Genomic DNA, 13,226 nt, shown 5'->3' with positions numbered 1-13,226 from the left:
AGGAAATTTGAGGTATTAGATGCCGCTAATAAATTCTCATGTAGAAAAATACATTTCATTAGTAACATGTAATGTTAATGTTTCGTGATGTTGTTTATTCTGAAAAGCAGGTATACAATGTATTTTGTTAAAATGAACTTCAGCAATAGGTATATTAGTGTTTTACAGTTTAAATTACATATTTATGCCTAATTGTGTACACTGTGTCATGTCAAGTGAAGCTAATTAAAAGAAATATTGCAGATGTTCGCCATTCAAGTTGATCAACACTATTTCTATATATGGTTCAAAGTGGTGTAATACATGTAATATCAAAGAAGATAAAAACAACAATGATATTTGGCATCCTGACTGATAAGTGGAAATGCACCAACTAGTTTGAATCCAAACAGTGCGTAATGACTGTAACAGTATATGTTACCCACTTATCTGTTAAAAAGTAAAGATTACAAGTGTAAGGTCATTAAAATATGTATGGAAGAAAAAAACTTTTAGGAGACTATTAAACTAGATGCCGGTATCGGTTATTTTAAAACCGGTAGGCTACACAGGCTCCCTTAGTAAAGTGACAAGACTTGTTTGGCTTTGGGCCATTAGAGATATAATCAATGGTGAGTATGGACTCTACCGATTATGTATTCACAGAAGACCTATGATTTAAACTAAAAACTAATCTAAACAACAGAAATGTTTCCGCTATACAGCCTGTCCGTGGTACATAATGTGCACTGCTGACGCAATGTAATTGGAAATCCCCGCTTCAAAGATTAATAATTAACCCTTTTCTCTATAATCAAATTATGTGTGTAAGACATACAAAAATGTATCTACACATGCACATTTTTGCTAATTCAAGAGATAAACTGATCGTGTTTTTAATGCAATATTCTTTCATAATAATGTTTGGGTCGTTAAGTGTTATTAATAGTGTTGGAATTCATTTTACTTTTATATTATTTGAACTTTTAATGTATTTCTTAAATTTCTTAGGGTGTCGAATTTAGAATCACCATGTCGAAATACCGGACCCTCAACGGACAAAGCTTATTCTATAATTATTACATGGAAAACCTTAGAGGCTACATAAGAAGTAGTTTTTGAAAAGGGCGCAAAAATGTCTCATCCTGTAAAGTGCGGTGTCAAAAAAAGGATATACATAAAAATGTTAATTTGTAACGAAAATTTTTTGTAAGGTGTCGAAATATGGGTACTTTACTCTATTATGAAAAGTGACTTTACAACTAAACAATTGAGGTTTAGTGAGGAAGAAAGAGATTTAGGTATATTATATGATAAGGATTTGAAATTTCGACATCACATAAGTAATTGTATCAATAAAGCAAATAAAATAACTGGATTGCTCAGAAATACCTTCTTACGTGTTAATATCAAGCAATTTCGGAAACTTTATAAAACACTTAAAGACCACACCTTGAATATGGAAATATTATTTGGAGTCCAAGATTTAAAAAAGATATTGAAGCAATCGAAAGAGTTCAAAAAAGAGCAACAAAAATGGTTCATTGTATCACAAATTTAATGATGTAGAAAGATTAGAAATTCTGGAAATTCCTACTTTGGCTTACAGAAGATTTAGAGGTGATAGAGGTGACAAGCATGGAAATTATTAAATGGGAAGGAAGATATAGATTACAATGTATTTTTTGAAAAAGCACAACTTGATATTCATCACATCAGAGGAAATTCCATGAAGTTGAAAAAAAAATCATGTAAAAAGGAAATAAGAAAACATTTTTTCTCATTAAGAGTAATACCAGAATGGAATAAATTACCAGATACTGTAGTATGTTGACCAACGCTGAATTCGCTAAAATACAGACTCGATAAGGTTATGAAAAACAAATTATATAGTAATATATACTGTTATACCGGATAATAATCATTGGGTGTCAGACCTCGGGGGGGTTATAAGAGATTTCTGATCTCACGACCCTACGCTGGATAAAGTAAAAGTAAAGTAAAAAATATATCGGGGAACGCCTCCATTCTACCTTTTGATAAAACTGCTTTATTTCATGCTTTCCAGTGTTTTATTGTAATATATCAGATGATTATATTCTGATAAACCACTAGTGAAATTTATAAAATATAATTTTCACTGTAGCCGGACTATATCTGAATGCGGATGAAAAGAAAATCATAACTAAATGAAATAACAAGCAGAAATAATTGCCGTCATGCGTAAAATTTGCTTCTTTAGGAAAAGAAAGTCGATTTCATCAAACATTATGTAAAAATGTAACAAAATTAGAGAAAATTAACAGAACTATATTTCAAAATTGATGATGTGATGTCATGATATGATGACGTCACATAGGAGAATGCGTGACGTTACGCGGCAAAATCAGTAAAAATATACTTAAAAAGCATGAAATAAAAAGAAAATTTATTTGTTTTACATATAAGATTGAAATATATTTCATTCGTGAACACCAGCTAATAATATATTTTCACTCGTGGCTACGCCACTCGTGAAAATATTGCATCTGGTGTTCACTCAGTGAAATTATATTTCAATCTTACATGCAAAACAAACAAATATCCTCTATGTACGATGAGGCCCAGGTAGCGGTGAGGAACTCTGAATTGATAAGTGAAGGAAGACTACGCCACTTACAGCTGAAAAAGTACACCTTTCTCGAGGGACAGACGCACCAGCTGTGGGATAAGTACAGGAATGGGGAGTTATCATCAACGGGACTTCTAAGAGAATTCGGCAACTTATACAAGCCCCAAGAGTCGTAAGATGTATACAAAAAAAGACAATGAAATATGTGCATGAAAAAAACAATGCAAGTGTGAAAGTGAAAGTGAATATATATGACAAAAGTCAAAATATGGAAAAAGACATACTATATGATATTTTATCATTGCATATAAAATATTTTTTTATACATTAAATGTTATTGCTATTGATCGTCTTCGTGTTGTTGTTTTTTCTGCATGTAATTTAATCAGAATTATGCATATATAGCCTTATTATTTGATGAAACTCCAAATATTTGCATACAAAAAGCGTCAAAATATGTCCAATTCAGTAATTTTATAATATATTATTTTAACAGTCTGTAATGATTTATGAACTATATGAAAAACAAGTAGTGATAAAATATAAGGGAAGAGTTAGGGACGAGTTGACCAGAGGACGAGTTGGCCAAAAAGGTGACGAGTTGACCAGAGGACGAGTTGACTCTGAATCATTTTTATCATTATAAAAAAAACCACTTATTTTTTAATTTATAGTATTATTGTTTTATTTATACGCATTTAACTGAAATAAACTGAAATAAACAAAATAAGCAATACCCAGCAAACAAAAGACGTACCAACGTTGTACTAATGTTAGACCCTGACGTTGGGTAAACGTTGGCAGAAGGTTGGGTTGGCAGAAGGTTGGATTTGAAAGTTTTTTAGACGTCAGAAACAGACGTCTATACAACGTCATAAAATGACCTTTATCCAACCTTATCTGACCATAAATCCAACCTTTTCTGACCATTATTTGGACATAATCCAACCTTTGGTGACCATTATCTGACCATAATCCAACCTTATCTGACCATGATTTAACCTCATTCCAAACTTTTTTTGACAGTATGTACTAAAATTACGCTTCATGTACTAATTAATCATGTTCTAGATAGACAAAATTCTTCATAAACATTAAAACTGACATTTTGTATGGTTAACATCCATGCATGTTTTTCTTATATCACCAAGGCTTATACATGTTATAATTCCCGACTGAACCGGTCACGCTGAGGTTGGGATTTTCCAATCATCTATCCAACTCACTGACTGTTAATTTTTCTTTGTACTTTTTATCTGAATGTTAAATAGAACAGCATTGTGAATATTTTGATATTACTATGAAAAGCAATGTTCATAAATCTTAATTAGCATTCTTCTTTTGTCCACCTCCACTATGACGATCTGGGGCATACTTTAAGCATATCATAATCTGAACCTTCACCTTCTCCAACCTGAGATCTCATCACACTTTCTGAAATTTGAAAATTATAAATCAAATAATCAGTTACAATTGCAAAAATAAATCACTTTACATATTACAATTAAATGAAATTCTGACAAAACTCTCCAACTACATTGTACTTTAACAAAAGGAGGCTTATTATTTTTTTACTTCAGTTTAAACCATGCTGTTACATGTACCTATATATCCATTGATTTTGATAAAAATGGCTTTGTGAATGTAATATTTTGAAATATACCTGTCACAAAATCTTGGGTGTTTTTTCTTCTTTTTTACCTCTTAATAATTTCATCTTCCTCCTCTGAACTTTTGACAGTTGTTGAATTATCATAATTTTCATAATCTCTGATATTTACTGAAAGACGAAACAATTTTATATTTATCAAAGCACGTTAACGAAAACAACCTGATAAATGTTCAATTAATTATTTTCATTAAGTATGAAATTAAGTTTGTTTCCTGAAAATTAAGTCAGAATTTTTGCAATTGAACATTGACCTTGCTTACTATATCATTTTCAGAACGTTTATAGTATTCGATCGATTCGTTGAAATGATTTTGTTTTAATTAAATGATAATTTTGTGTCTACTGTATATAACAATTATATCACAAAAAATTATGTTCATTTAAGTGAAATATTTTGCGTTACTCAGGCTTCGACATTAGCGGTGGTCCATTGGTCTGAGACCACCTGATTTTGGCAAAGACCACCTAATTTTACAGGCAACTGGTCCGTTGAATTTTCCAAATGGTGCGGGGCTCATCTGGGAGAATGGTTATTTGGTCGAAAAACGTGTTCTATAATTGTTGTTTAAAACCTTACAAGTGTTTGTGTTCAGTCATAGTTAATGTTGGTTTTCCTTGGTTTCATACAAATTGTAGTTAAAAATATTTCTTTTTTTTCTAGAAATCAAGATGGCACATGAAATACATTTAAAGAACAACAAATACAGGCAGTGGGTTAAGGCAGGCCTAGGCTTGGGTTATCTTAAAGAGGGACTTGCACCATTTTGTGATGACATAGGAAGACAGCAGTACAACTATATCATAAACCAAATACAACAAACAAAGACTCCTCAACCAAATGTACCGTGTGGAGTCTGTCAGATAACAACTCTCCAGCCAGACCATGTTCGAGTCTCAAAAGGGATATGTCCCCTCAAGCAAGATAAATGTAACTGTTGCTTTCCAAATAATAAGACACCATGTCCAAACAATGTATGTGGTGCCATCTATGACAGCATTATACAGAATCATGCGTCAATACCACCGGCACCTTATTGGAAAAACAGTGATGTCCAACAGTGGTCAACAGACCCGTGGAGTATTAGTAAATGTTTTATTAATGCTCCTGGGTACAAGGACAAACCATCAGCAGTCGATACCGACTGCACAGGGTTGCTTCATGTTATCATAAATAACACATATTTTCATAGTCATATTGGATGCAATATTACAGGACCAAACAATCTTTTTTCAAAGGTAAATACATTTGTACCAGGAATGTCCGTAAAGTTCATATACTTCTTCATCTTTTTGAAAAAGGCGACACATAGGGGTTACTTTTGTCAGTGGTGTCAGCGTCGGCCTTGTGGCTTGTCTGGAGCATAACTCAGTCACTTTAAGTCGGATTTACTCCAAACTTGGTAAGCATGCTTCTTTCAATGACTCAAAGTGCAGTGCACAAGAATCTCTACCCTCAGCTCTGCATCTTAATTTTTGAGTAATTTCCCTTTGTTTATTTTCATACTTTATTTTTGTCAGGGCCATTTATCTTAAACAATAAAAGCTATGGACTTGAAACTTCATAGGATGATAAATCTCATTAAGAAGTGCAGTACACAAGAACCGGTACTCTGCACTTCTTATTTTTTGAGTTATTGCCCTTTGTTAATTTTGATACTTTATTTTTGTCCGGGCCATTCCTCCTAAACTAATTATAAGCTATGGACTTCATAGGATGATAGGATGATAGATCTCATTAAGAAAAAGTGCAGTAGTCACAAAAACCGATACTCTGCACTTCTAATTTTTGAGTTATTGCCCTTTATATATTTTCATATTTCATTCCTGTTTGGGCCATTTCTCCTAAACTATAAAAGATATGGACATGAAACTTCAAAGGATGATAGATCTTATTGAGAAGAAGTGTAGTGCACAAAAACCAGTACTCTGCCCTTTGTTAATTACAATATTTTATTTTTAATTATTATACTTCATTTTAGTCCGGCCCAATTCTCCTACACAATAAAACCTATTCAAGCTACATCAATCCTGATGTCTAACAGTGTTACTGTAAAATCGAGAATTGTAAATCGAGAATTGTAGATGTTTTCCGTTAAAAATAGTCAAGAATGTGCAGATTTCAACACTTTTCTTTTATTTTTAATTCATGGAATAAATTATTCAATGTTATACAACATGCAATTCTCTGGAAATTAATAAAAATTTTAAATAATACTGAATTCAACGCATTTAAAATAAAAATACAATAAATAGTCTGAAATAATAATGTTAATACAAATCTTAAATATACGATATTACCTTAAAATAATTATAGACTTAAATCTATGCAAATAATAATGTTATTTTGTATTTCCGCAAATAATTCGTTTTTAAATTTAATTCACGGCAAATATTGTATTTAAAAAAGATTGACTTTACTATTAAAATTCATACATAATTAATAACTTGCTTACCGATTATGATCTACTTTCCATTGGAAAACATCAATAAACAAAACACATCAACAATTTAAGCACTTCCGCCCAAGGCAAAACAACATATCAAAGTAACGGTTAATGACATCACCGTAAAACAATTTAATGACGTCTTTTTACGGAAACAAAATAAGACGTTACGTTTGGCGGAAATAGTGAACCTACCCTTTAAATTTGAAAGATTTAAAACCCAATTTTTTAATTTGAAAAAACTATGGGAAAAAAACCCAAACTTTTTTGAAAATTATTAAAATTATAAAAAATAAATTTAACAATTAATTAAAATACCCTATTTTTAAGAAAAAAAGGGCCAAAGGACAGCTATACTTTCCAAGCAAAAAATCCGCTGGCAGAGTTTTTTTTAATGTAAAACCCCCAGCAAAAAAAATCCCAATCTCCCCTACACATGTATCAAAAATAACTAAACAGTTTTTTAAACATTTTTTTTTTTAAACCCGGTTTATTCCCATACAACATTTTAAAAAATTGCAGGGAGCACTTTGACAACATCAAGGGCCATAAAATTACTTCAGGGTTTACCCACTATTAATTTTCTTCGGGTTTCAACACCACCACTTCTTTCTTATTATATTTTTTAACATGCTTTTCGGGGGTTTATAGAAATATTATCAGTGATATAAAACTGGTAATTTCACTGTTTGAAACAGTGAAATTACCACTTTGATAATTTCACTGTTTTGAATTTAAGCCCCTTACGTTGTTTCAGTGAAATACCAGCGTGCACAGTACTGGGTACCAACTTAATGACGTGACGTCGTAAATGACGTCACGTTGTATTATTATTTGGCGCGCTTTTCATTCAGTATTAGGTTTTATGTCTTTTCAAAACGTTTATTTGCATATAATAAAAAGAAAATTTGTTTAGTTTAGTGTAAGATCGAAATATATTTCACCTTGTGAACACCAAAAGTTCATATTTCACTCGTGGCTGCGCCACTCGTGAAATATACCTTTTGGTGCTCACTCGGTGAAATATATTCCGATCTTACACTGAACTAAACAAATATCCTCTATTTAATGAATTTCATATACTACAATTTATTTAAAAACAAAGATGTTACTGGTTCCCATACAACATGTGAGATGTCTGTCTTTTTCAAAGATTGTTGTAACGCAATCTGCGATATTTTTGCCATGCTACTTTTGGTCGTCTGGAGCGTTTATTATACGATATACTGTCATCACTGCTATTTAATCTTATTTGACATTTAAACACATATTGCCTTTAACAATTTATGGTTGATTTTGTTTTTTAAAGTAACGATTAAAATCTCAGTAGGTGCCATATTTGCGTTGCTATGAAGTTAAATAATATTATGGTGCTCCGTCTTGAATTTGGCGTCAATTTTGCGGCACAAAACTTACGCACCTTCATTGCCTGTAATCGTCGTTAACAAGCTGTTTATTTGTGTATTACATCATAATTTTCAGTAAATGTCATGCAATAGTATCCTTTGATGTCACAAAATTAAAACGAGAGGTTGCGTTAAAATTAAAACTTTAGCAACTTATTATTCGAGTAGCTATCATCATGAAATCAAAGTGCTCAGTGATTTGTTGATCATGTTGCCTCGGTGATTGGCGCTTTGCAAAAATTACTTTTATCATGTTTTTAATTCATAAGTATGTAGCAGAATAAATACTTGAACAAAATATTCAATGACTGTTTATAATATTTTTATAGTCTTGTCTATGAACTTTCCGGACAACCCTCGTATACAGTATGTTTATTTTTAATTTTGTAGATTATTATACTGTATGATTTAGTCTGTTAATTATAAGTATAAAAGTATAAGAGATTATTATTACCTAAGTTAGTGCAGTTATTGGTTAAGATTTCTTTAATTTTTATAGGGATTAACCTATTACCGCACTAAGGTGAAATTATGCTATATATATCTATGAGGCTAATGCAGTTTTTTTTGCCAGAGAACAGTTTGCAACAAATGAATAATGATTCAAAATTCGTTATGCATAAAATTGTATTCACAAATTGTGATTGAAGTATTTTAAAGAAACTCTTTTAACGGTTTTAAATCTCAACTTAAGAATTGTGTTTAGTCTCATTGCTGAACACTGTATTTATGTGAATGTTGTATTATTTTATTTTCTGTATATTATAGGTACGGCAGTATCGAAATGAGATTTTTCACTCAAGCAATATGGAGTTAGAGGAGAGTAAGGCTAATTGTTATATTGATGACATGATAGCTGTTCTACAAGATAATAAGGGGAAGGCTTGTACATCGACAAGAATGGCACAACAAGCTGTAAGGAAACTCCAAGAATGTAAGGGTATATAATTTAAACTTATCATATCCAGGTATGAAAATCTTATAAATTTCTGGTTTATAAAAAATGTAAAGATAAGCTCACCTCTAAATTCAGGATAAATTTTTAGCGGGAAAATTAGAAACAGAAAAATTTGTTAAAGTTTGATAAATAAGAACATTTTACAACACAGCTGAAAAGCGGTTTTGAAAATCCATAGATAAGAAGTTAAAGCCAAAGGGGAAACATTAAAATAAATATGCTAAAAAAAGTCCAAAAATTTATTATACAGGCTTCGATATAGAAGAGTTAAAATAATACCTGTAAATCAACAGAGCTTGTATTTTTGTCTATATAAAAGTAACAAAACTGATTCTTTTTCACAGTTGAAGAAAGAAAGATTTCATAATTACCACTGAAGGCTTGAAGATATCCTTGAGAGAAATCAAAGACGAAAATGTCAAAAGTTCTAAAAATCAACAGAAAAATTCTGCAACTAAAGATGAATATGATGATCTGAAGAAGAAGCTATTGCAACTTGAAAGCTAAGATGTCTGATGAACAGAAGGGAAAACTGGAAAATGAAAAAGAAATTGCAGAAAATTAAAGAAAACAATTACTGACCTGAAGAAGAAGCTATTAGAACTCGAAACCAAAAATGTCCAAAGTAAACGACGAAAATCTTGTGAATGCAGAATTGAAAAAGAAACTTGGAGTCTTGAAGACTCTTGTTTCAGAACAGAAAGAGGTAAAAACAAATTACCTTCTGTTTGTGAACTAAATGATGTATGTTACACCTGTATTTGCATCTTTGCATTTAAGAAGATATAATAAAGATAGTATGTTAATTGTAAAGAAGAAACTTTATAATTTAAGTTCTTGTGGCAAAAGTATTAAATCTTTAGTATCTACTATCTAGCCAATAAACTGGAAAGGCAACCAGATTCATCCCATGTATAATGGTATGAAGTGTATATAGCTAATAATATCTGCTGCAAAAAATATTGTTTGAATTTTTATTTAACATAACATCATTCTAAAAGGTTTAATGTAAGCTGTGCAGACTTATGCTGTGAAAGGTCACACTTAAAGTTAAATGTTAGATATGCTTGCTCATGGTGAAGGTCACACTTAAAGGTTAAATGTTAAGATATGCTTGCTCGTGGTGAAGGTCACACTTAAATGTTAAATGTAAGCTATGCTGGCTCATGGTGAAGATCACACTTAAAGAGTAAACGTTCTTGCTTATGGTGAAGTCAAGCTTAAAAGTTAAATAATAGCTGGGTTTCCTTATGGTGAAAGTCACACTTACAAGGTAAATCAGATAGAAATGCTTGCTCATGGTGAAGATCACTCTTAAAAGTTAAATGTAAGCTGTACTTTGCTCATGTTGAAGGTCACACTTAAAGGTTAAATGTAAGCTCTAATGCTCATGTTGAAGATCACTCTTAAAAGTTAAATGTAAAGCTGTACTTGCTCATTATTGAAGGTCACACTTAAAGGTTAAATGTAAGCTGTGCTTACTCATGTTGAAGATCACACTTAAGGTTAAATGTAAGCTTTATGGCTCATGTTGAAGGTCACACTTAAAGTAAATGTAATCTCCTATTGGCTCATGTTTTGAAGGTCACACTTTGAAGGTTAAATGTAAGCTCTATGGCTCATTTTGCAAGGTCACACTTAAAGGTTAAATGTAAGCTGTGCTTACTCATGTTGAAGATTCACACTTAAAGGTTAAATGTAAGCTCTATTGGCTCATGGTGAAGATCACACTTAAAGGTTAAATGTAAGCTCCTATTGGCTCATGTTATGAAGATCACACTTAAAGGTTAAGTGGTAAGCTTTGCTTACTCATGGTGAAGATCACACTTAAAGGTTAAATGTAAGCTCTATTGGCGCTCATGTTGAAGATCACACTTAAAAGTTAAGTGTAAGCTGTGCCTACTCGTGTTGAAGATCACACTTAAAAGTTAAGTTGTAAGCTGTGGCTTACTAATGTTGAAGGTCACACTTAAAGGTTAAATGTAAGCTCTATTGGCTCATGTTGAAGATCACACTTAAAGTTAAATGTAAGCTCTATTGGCTCATGTTGAAGGTCACACTTAAAGTTAAATGTAAGCTGTGCTTTCTCATGTTGAAGATCACACTTAAAGCGTTAAATTTATCCTGCTACTGTCTATATCATCAGCTAGATTAAAGCCTTGCCGGATATACTTATCTATCTCCAGTCATTACGTCACATGATGACGTCACATGTTTAGCAGCGAAACAAAAACTGCATATAGATGCTTTTTTATCGGGGAAAAAAGAAGAATGAAAACCATTTAATTATTCTAAAAAGTGATTAAAAAGGCAGGATAAATCAAATACATGGTTGATGTCGGGATGGCAGAAGTTTATTCGGTTCGCTGCGAAAGTGAATCTTGGCTCGCTAAAGTTCTCCAAAATACACTTTCTCGCTCACCGGATAAGCCTTCTGCACTCCGACATCAATCATGTATTTTCTATGTAAGCTCTAAAGGCTCATGTTGAAGATCACACTTAAAGATTAAATACTAGAATATATCATGTCTGCTATGTTAATTCTTACCCATTGAAGGATTTTCTTCAATCTTTGATCAGTTTATACAATTCAGCACTGAGAAGCGTTGACCTTTTGTTATAGCATAAGGTAATAGACTATGAACTTTGATTATCATGTTGATATTTCGGCTTCAAATCTGTACCACTTAGGAACACAATCAAAATTTTGTTTAAACAAAATTATTCTTTCAGGATTTAAAATCTCACCTGATGGCCTACTTAGCATAAGTGATTAAATGGGGCAATTATGGTGGTTTATTATGCTAAAGTACATAGTTTCATGTACAAAATCAAGTACATACTCTTATGAATTTATATTTACATCTTAATTATATATTGTTGATTATTTTTGTACTATAATTATTTTTGAGTCAAGAAGATGATTTGTTTTTGTAGGAGATGGCAAAAATTAAGACAGAAACTTCCTCAGGTCAAAGTCAGGCAGAGTATGATCAAGCCAAGTTAGGTGAGTTAATATTTGTTTTGATGCGTGTACATACAAGTGTTATGATAGTGCCATCAAATATAAAACCAAAAAAAAAAGCAAGGCAATGTGCTGAGCCAATGCCACTGCCTTACCAGGTTAAGGTCACCCTTGGTCTATAAAGTGTATTTTTTACCCTTTTAAGATCTTGTCTTGAGATAATCTTGTTATGTTTAAATTATTTGTAAGTTTTGCTGATTTTATTGATTGCTCAATATATTTCAGGTTTGTCGTACTCAATTGATAGAACATTATCGCAGTGATTTACTAAAAGTGTCAGCAATACCTTTACAACCAGATGAGGAAAATTATAACTTCAGTGACGTTTATATAAGACCCACTTATAACAAGCAAGATAGAAAAGAACAGAGGGGAGTCTGAGGAAAAAAGAAATACACAGTCCATGTCAGAGATTTTCACAAAGAATGGGGAACCACAGAAATTTATTTACGTTGTTGGAGATGCAGGGTCTGGTAAGAGTAGTTTCTGTAAATATTTGATCAACTGTTGGTGTATGGCACACAGTGATGGACACAATGACGATGATTGAGTTTGATTGTATGGCACACAGTGATGGACACAATGACGATGATGAGTTTGATTGTATGACACACAGTGAATGGACACAATGACGATGATGAGTTTGATTGTATGGCACACAGTGATGGACACAATGACGATGATGAGTTTGATTGTATGGCACACAAGTGATGGACACAATGACGATGATGAGTTTGATGAAGTCAAGAAATGAAGAAATTTGATTTCATGTTTTATATTTCTCTTAGACATAACATTAAGATCCGAAGTAGTGTCACAGAAATGCTTGAAATGCGGTATGATAAGATAAAAAATATAAGTAAAATTCTGGAAAATGATTCTGAAAAGATAATTATTTTGCTTGATGGTTTAGATGAATGGTCTTTTGATAGTGAGACTAGGAATGAGTTCCAGGCAGGCCTTCCCGAACGTGACTTTACAAAGAAATACACCATTGTTACTACATCACGGCCATGGAAAATTCACAGTTTGAGAGTAAGTAATAGAGAGATTCATCAATTATTGAAATTAAAAGGGTTTGATAAAACACATGAAAAAGAAATGATTAAGAAAACAATAACAGCATTGAAC

At 32.0% G+C, this 13,226-nt stretch overlaps 1 protein-coding gene across 1 annotated transcript; it reads left to right on the top strand.

Moving 5' to 3' along the window:
* Positions 1-4,853: 4,853 nt before the first annotated feature.
* Positions 4,854-9,577, top strand: LOC132721221 (uncharacterized). Its single transcript, XM_060705485.1, has 3 exons — positions 4,854-5,498; positions 8,881-9,052; positions 9,450-9,577. The coding sequence occupies exons 1-3, from the start codon at positions 4,932-4,934 to the stop codon at positions 9,575-9,577; spliced, it is 867 nt and encodes a 288-aa protein (XP_060561468.1). The 5' UTR covers positions 4,854-4,931.
* The last annotated feature ends 3,649 nt before the right edge of the window (positions 9,578-13,226 follow it).

The sequence above is a fragment of the Ruditapes philippinarum genome, unplaced genomic scaffold (genome assembly GCF_026571515.1).
Source record: "Ruditapes philippinarum isolate M1 unplaced genomic scaffold, ASM2657151v2 ctg6008_1_1_1_1, whole genome shotgun sequence".
In the NCBI taxonomy this organism is placed as follows: Eukaryota; Metazoa; Mollusca; class Bivalvia; order Venerida; family Veneridae; genus Ruditapes; species Ruditapes philippinarum.
This window is presented reverse-complemented; position numbering and strand designations above follow the sequence as displayed.

What these genes read in the sequence shown, in the direction of transcription:
- LOC132721221 (XM_060705485.1), top strand. Translation starts at nt 4,932, where the DNA reads ATGGCACATGAAATACATTTAAAGAACAACAAATACAGGCAGTGGGTT. An exon ending in CAAACAATCTTTTTTCAAAG is followed by an intron (nt 5,499 to 8,880) that starts GTAAATACATTT and finishes TGTATATTATAG; the next exon opens with GTACGGCAGTATCGAAATGA. An exon ending in GAAACTCCAAGAATGTAAGG is followed by an intron (nt 9,053 to 9,449) that starts GTATATAATTTA and finishes TTACCACTGAAG; the next exon opens with GCTTGAAGATATCCTTGAGA.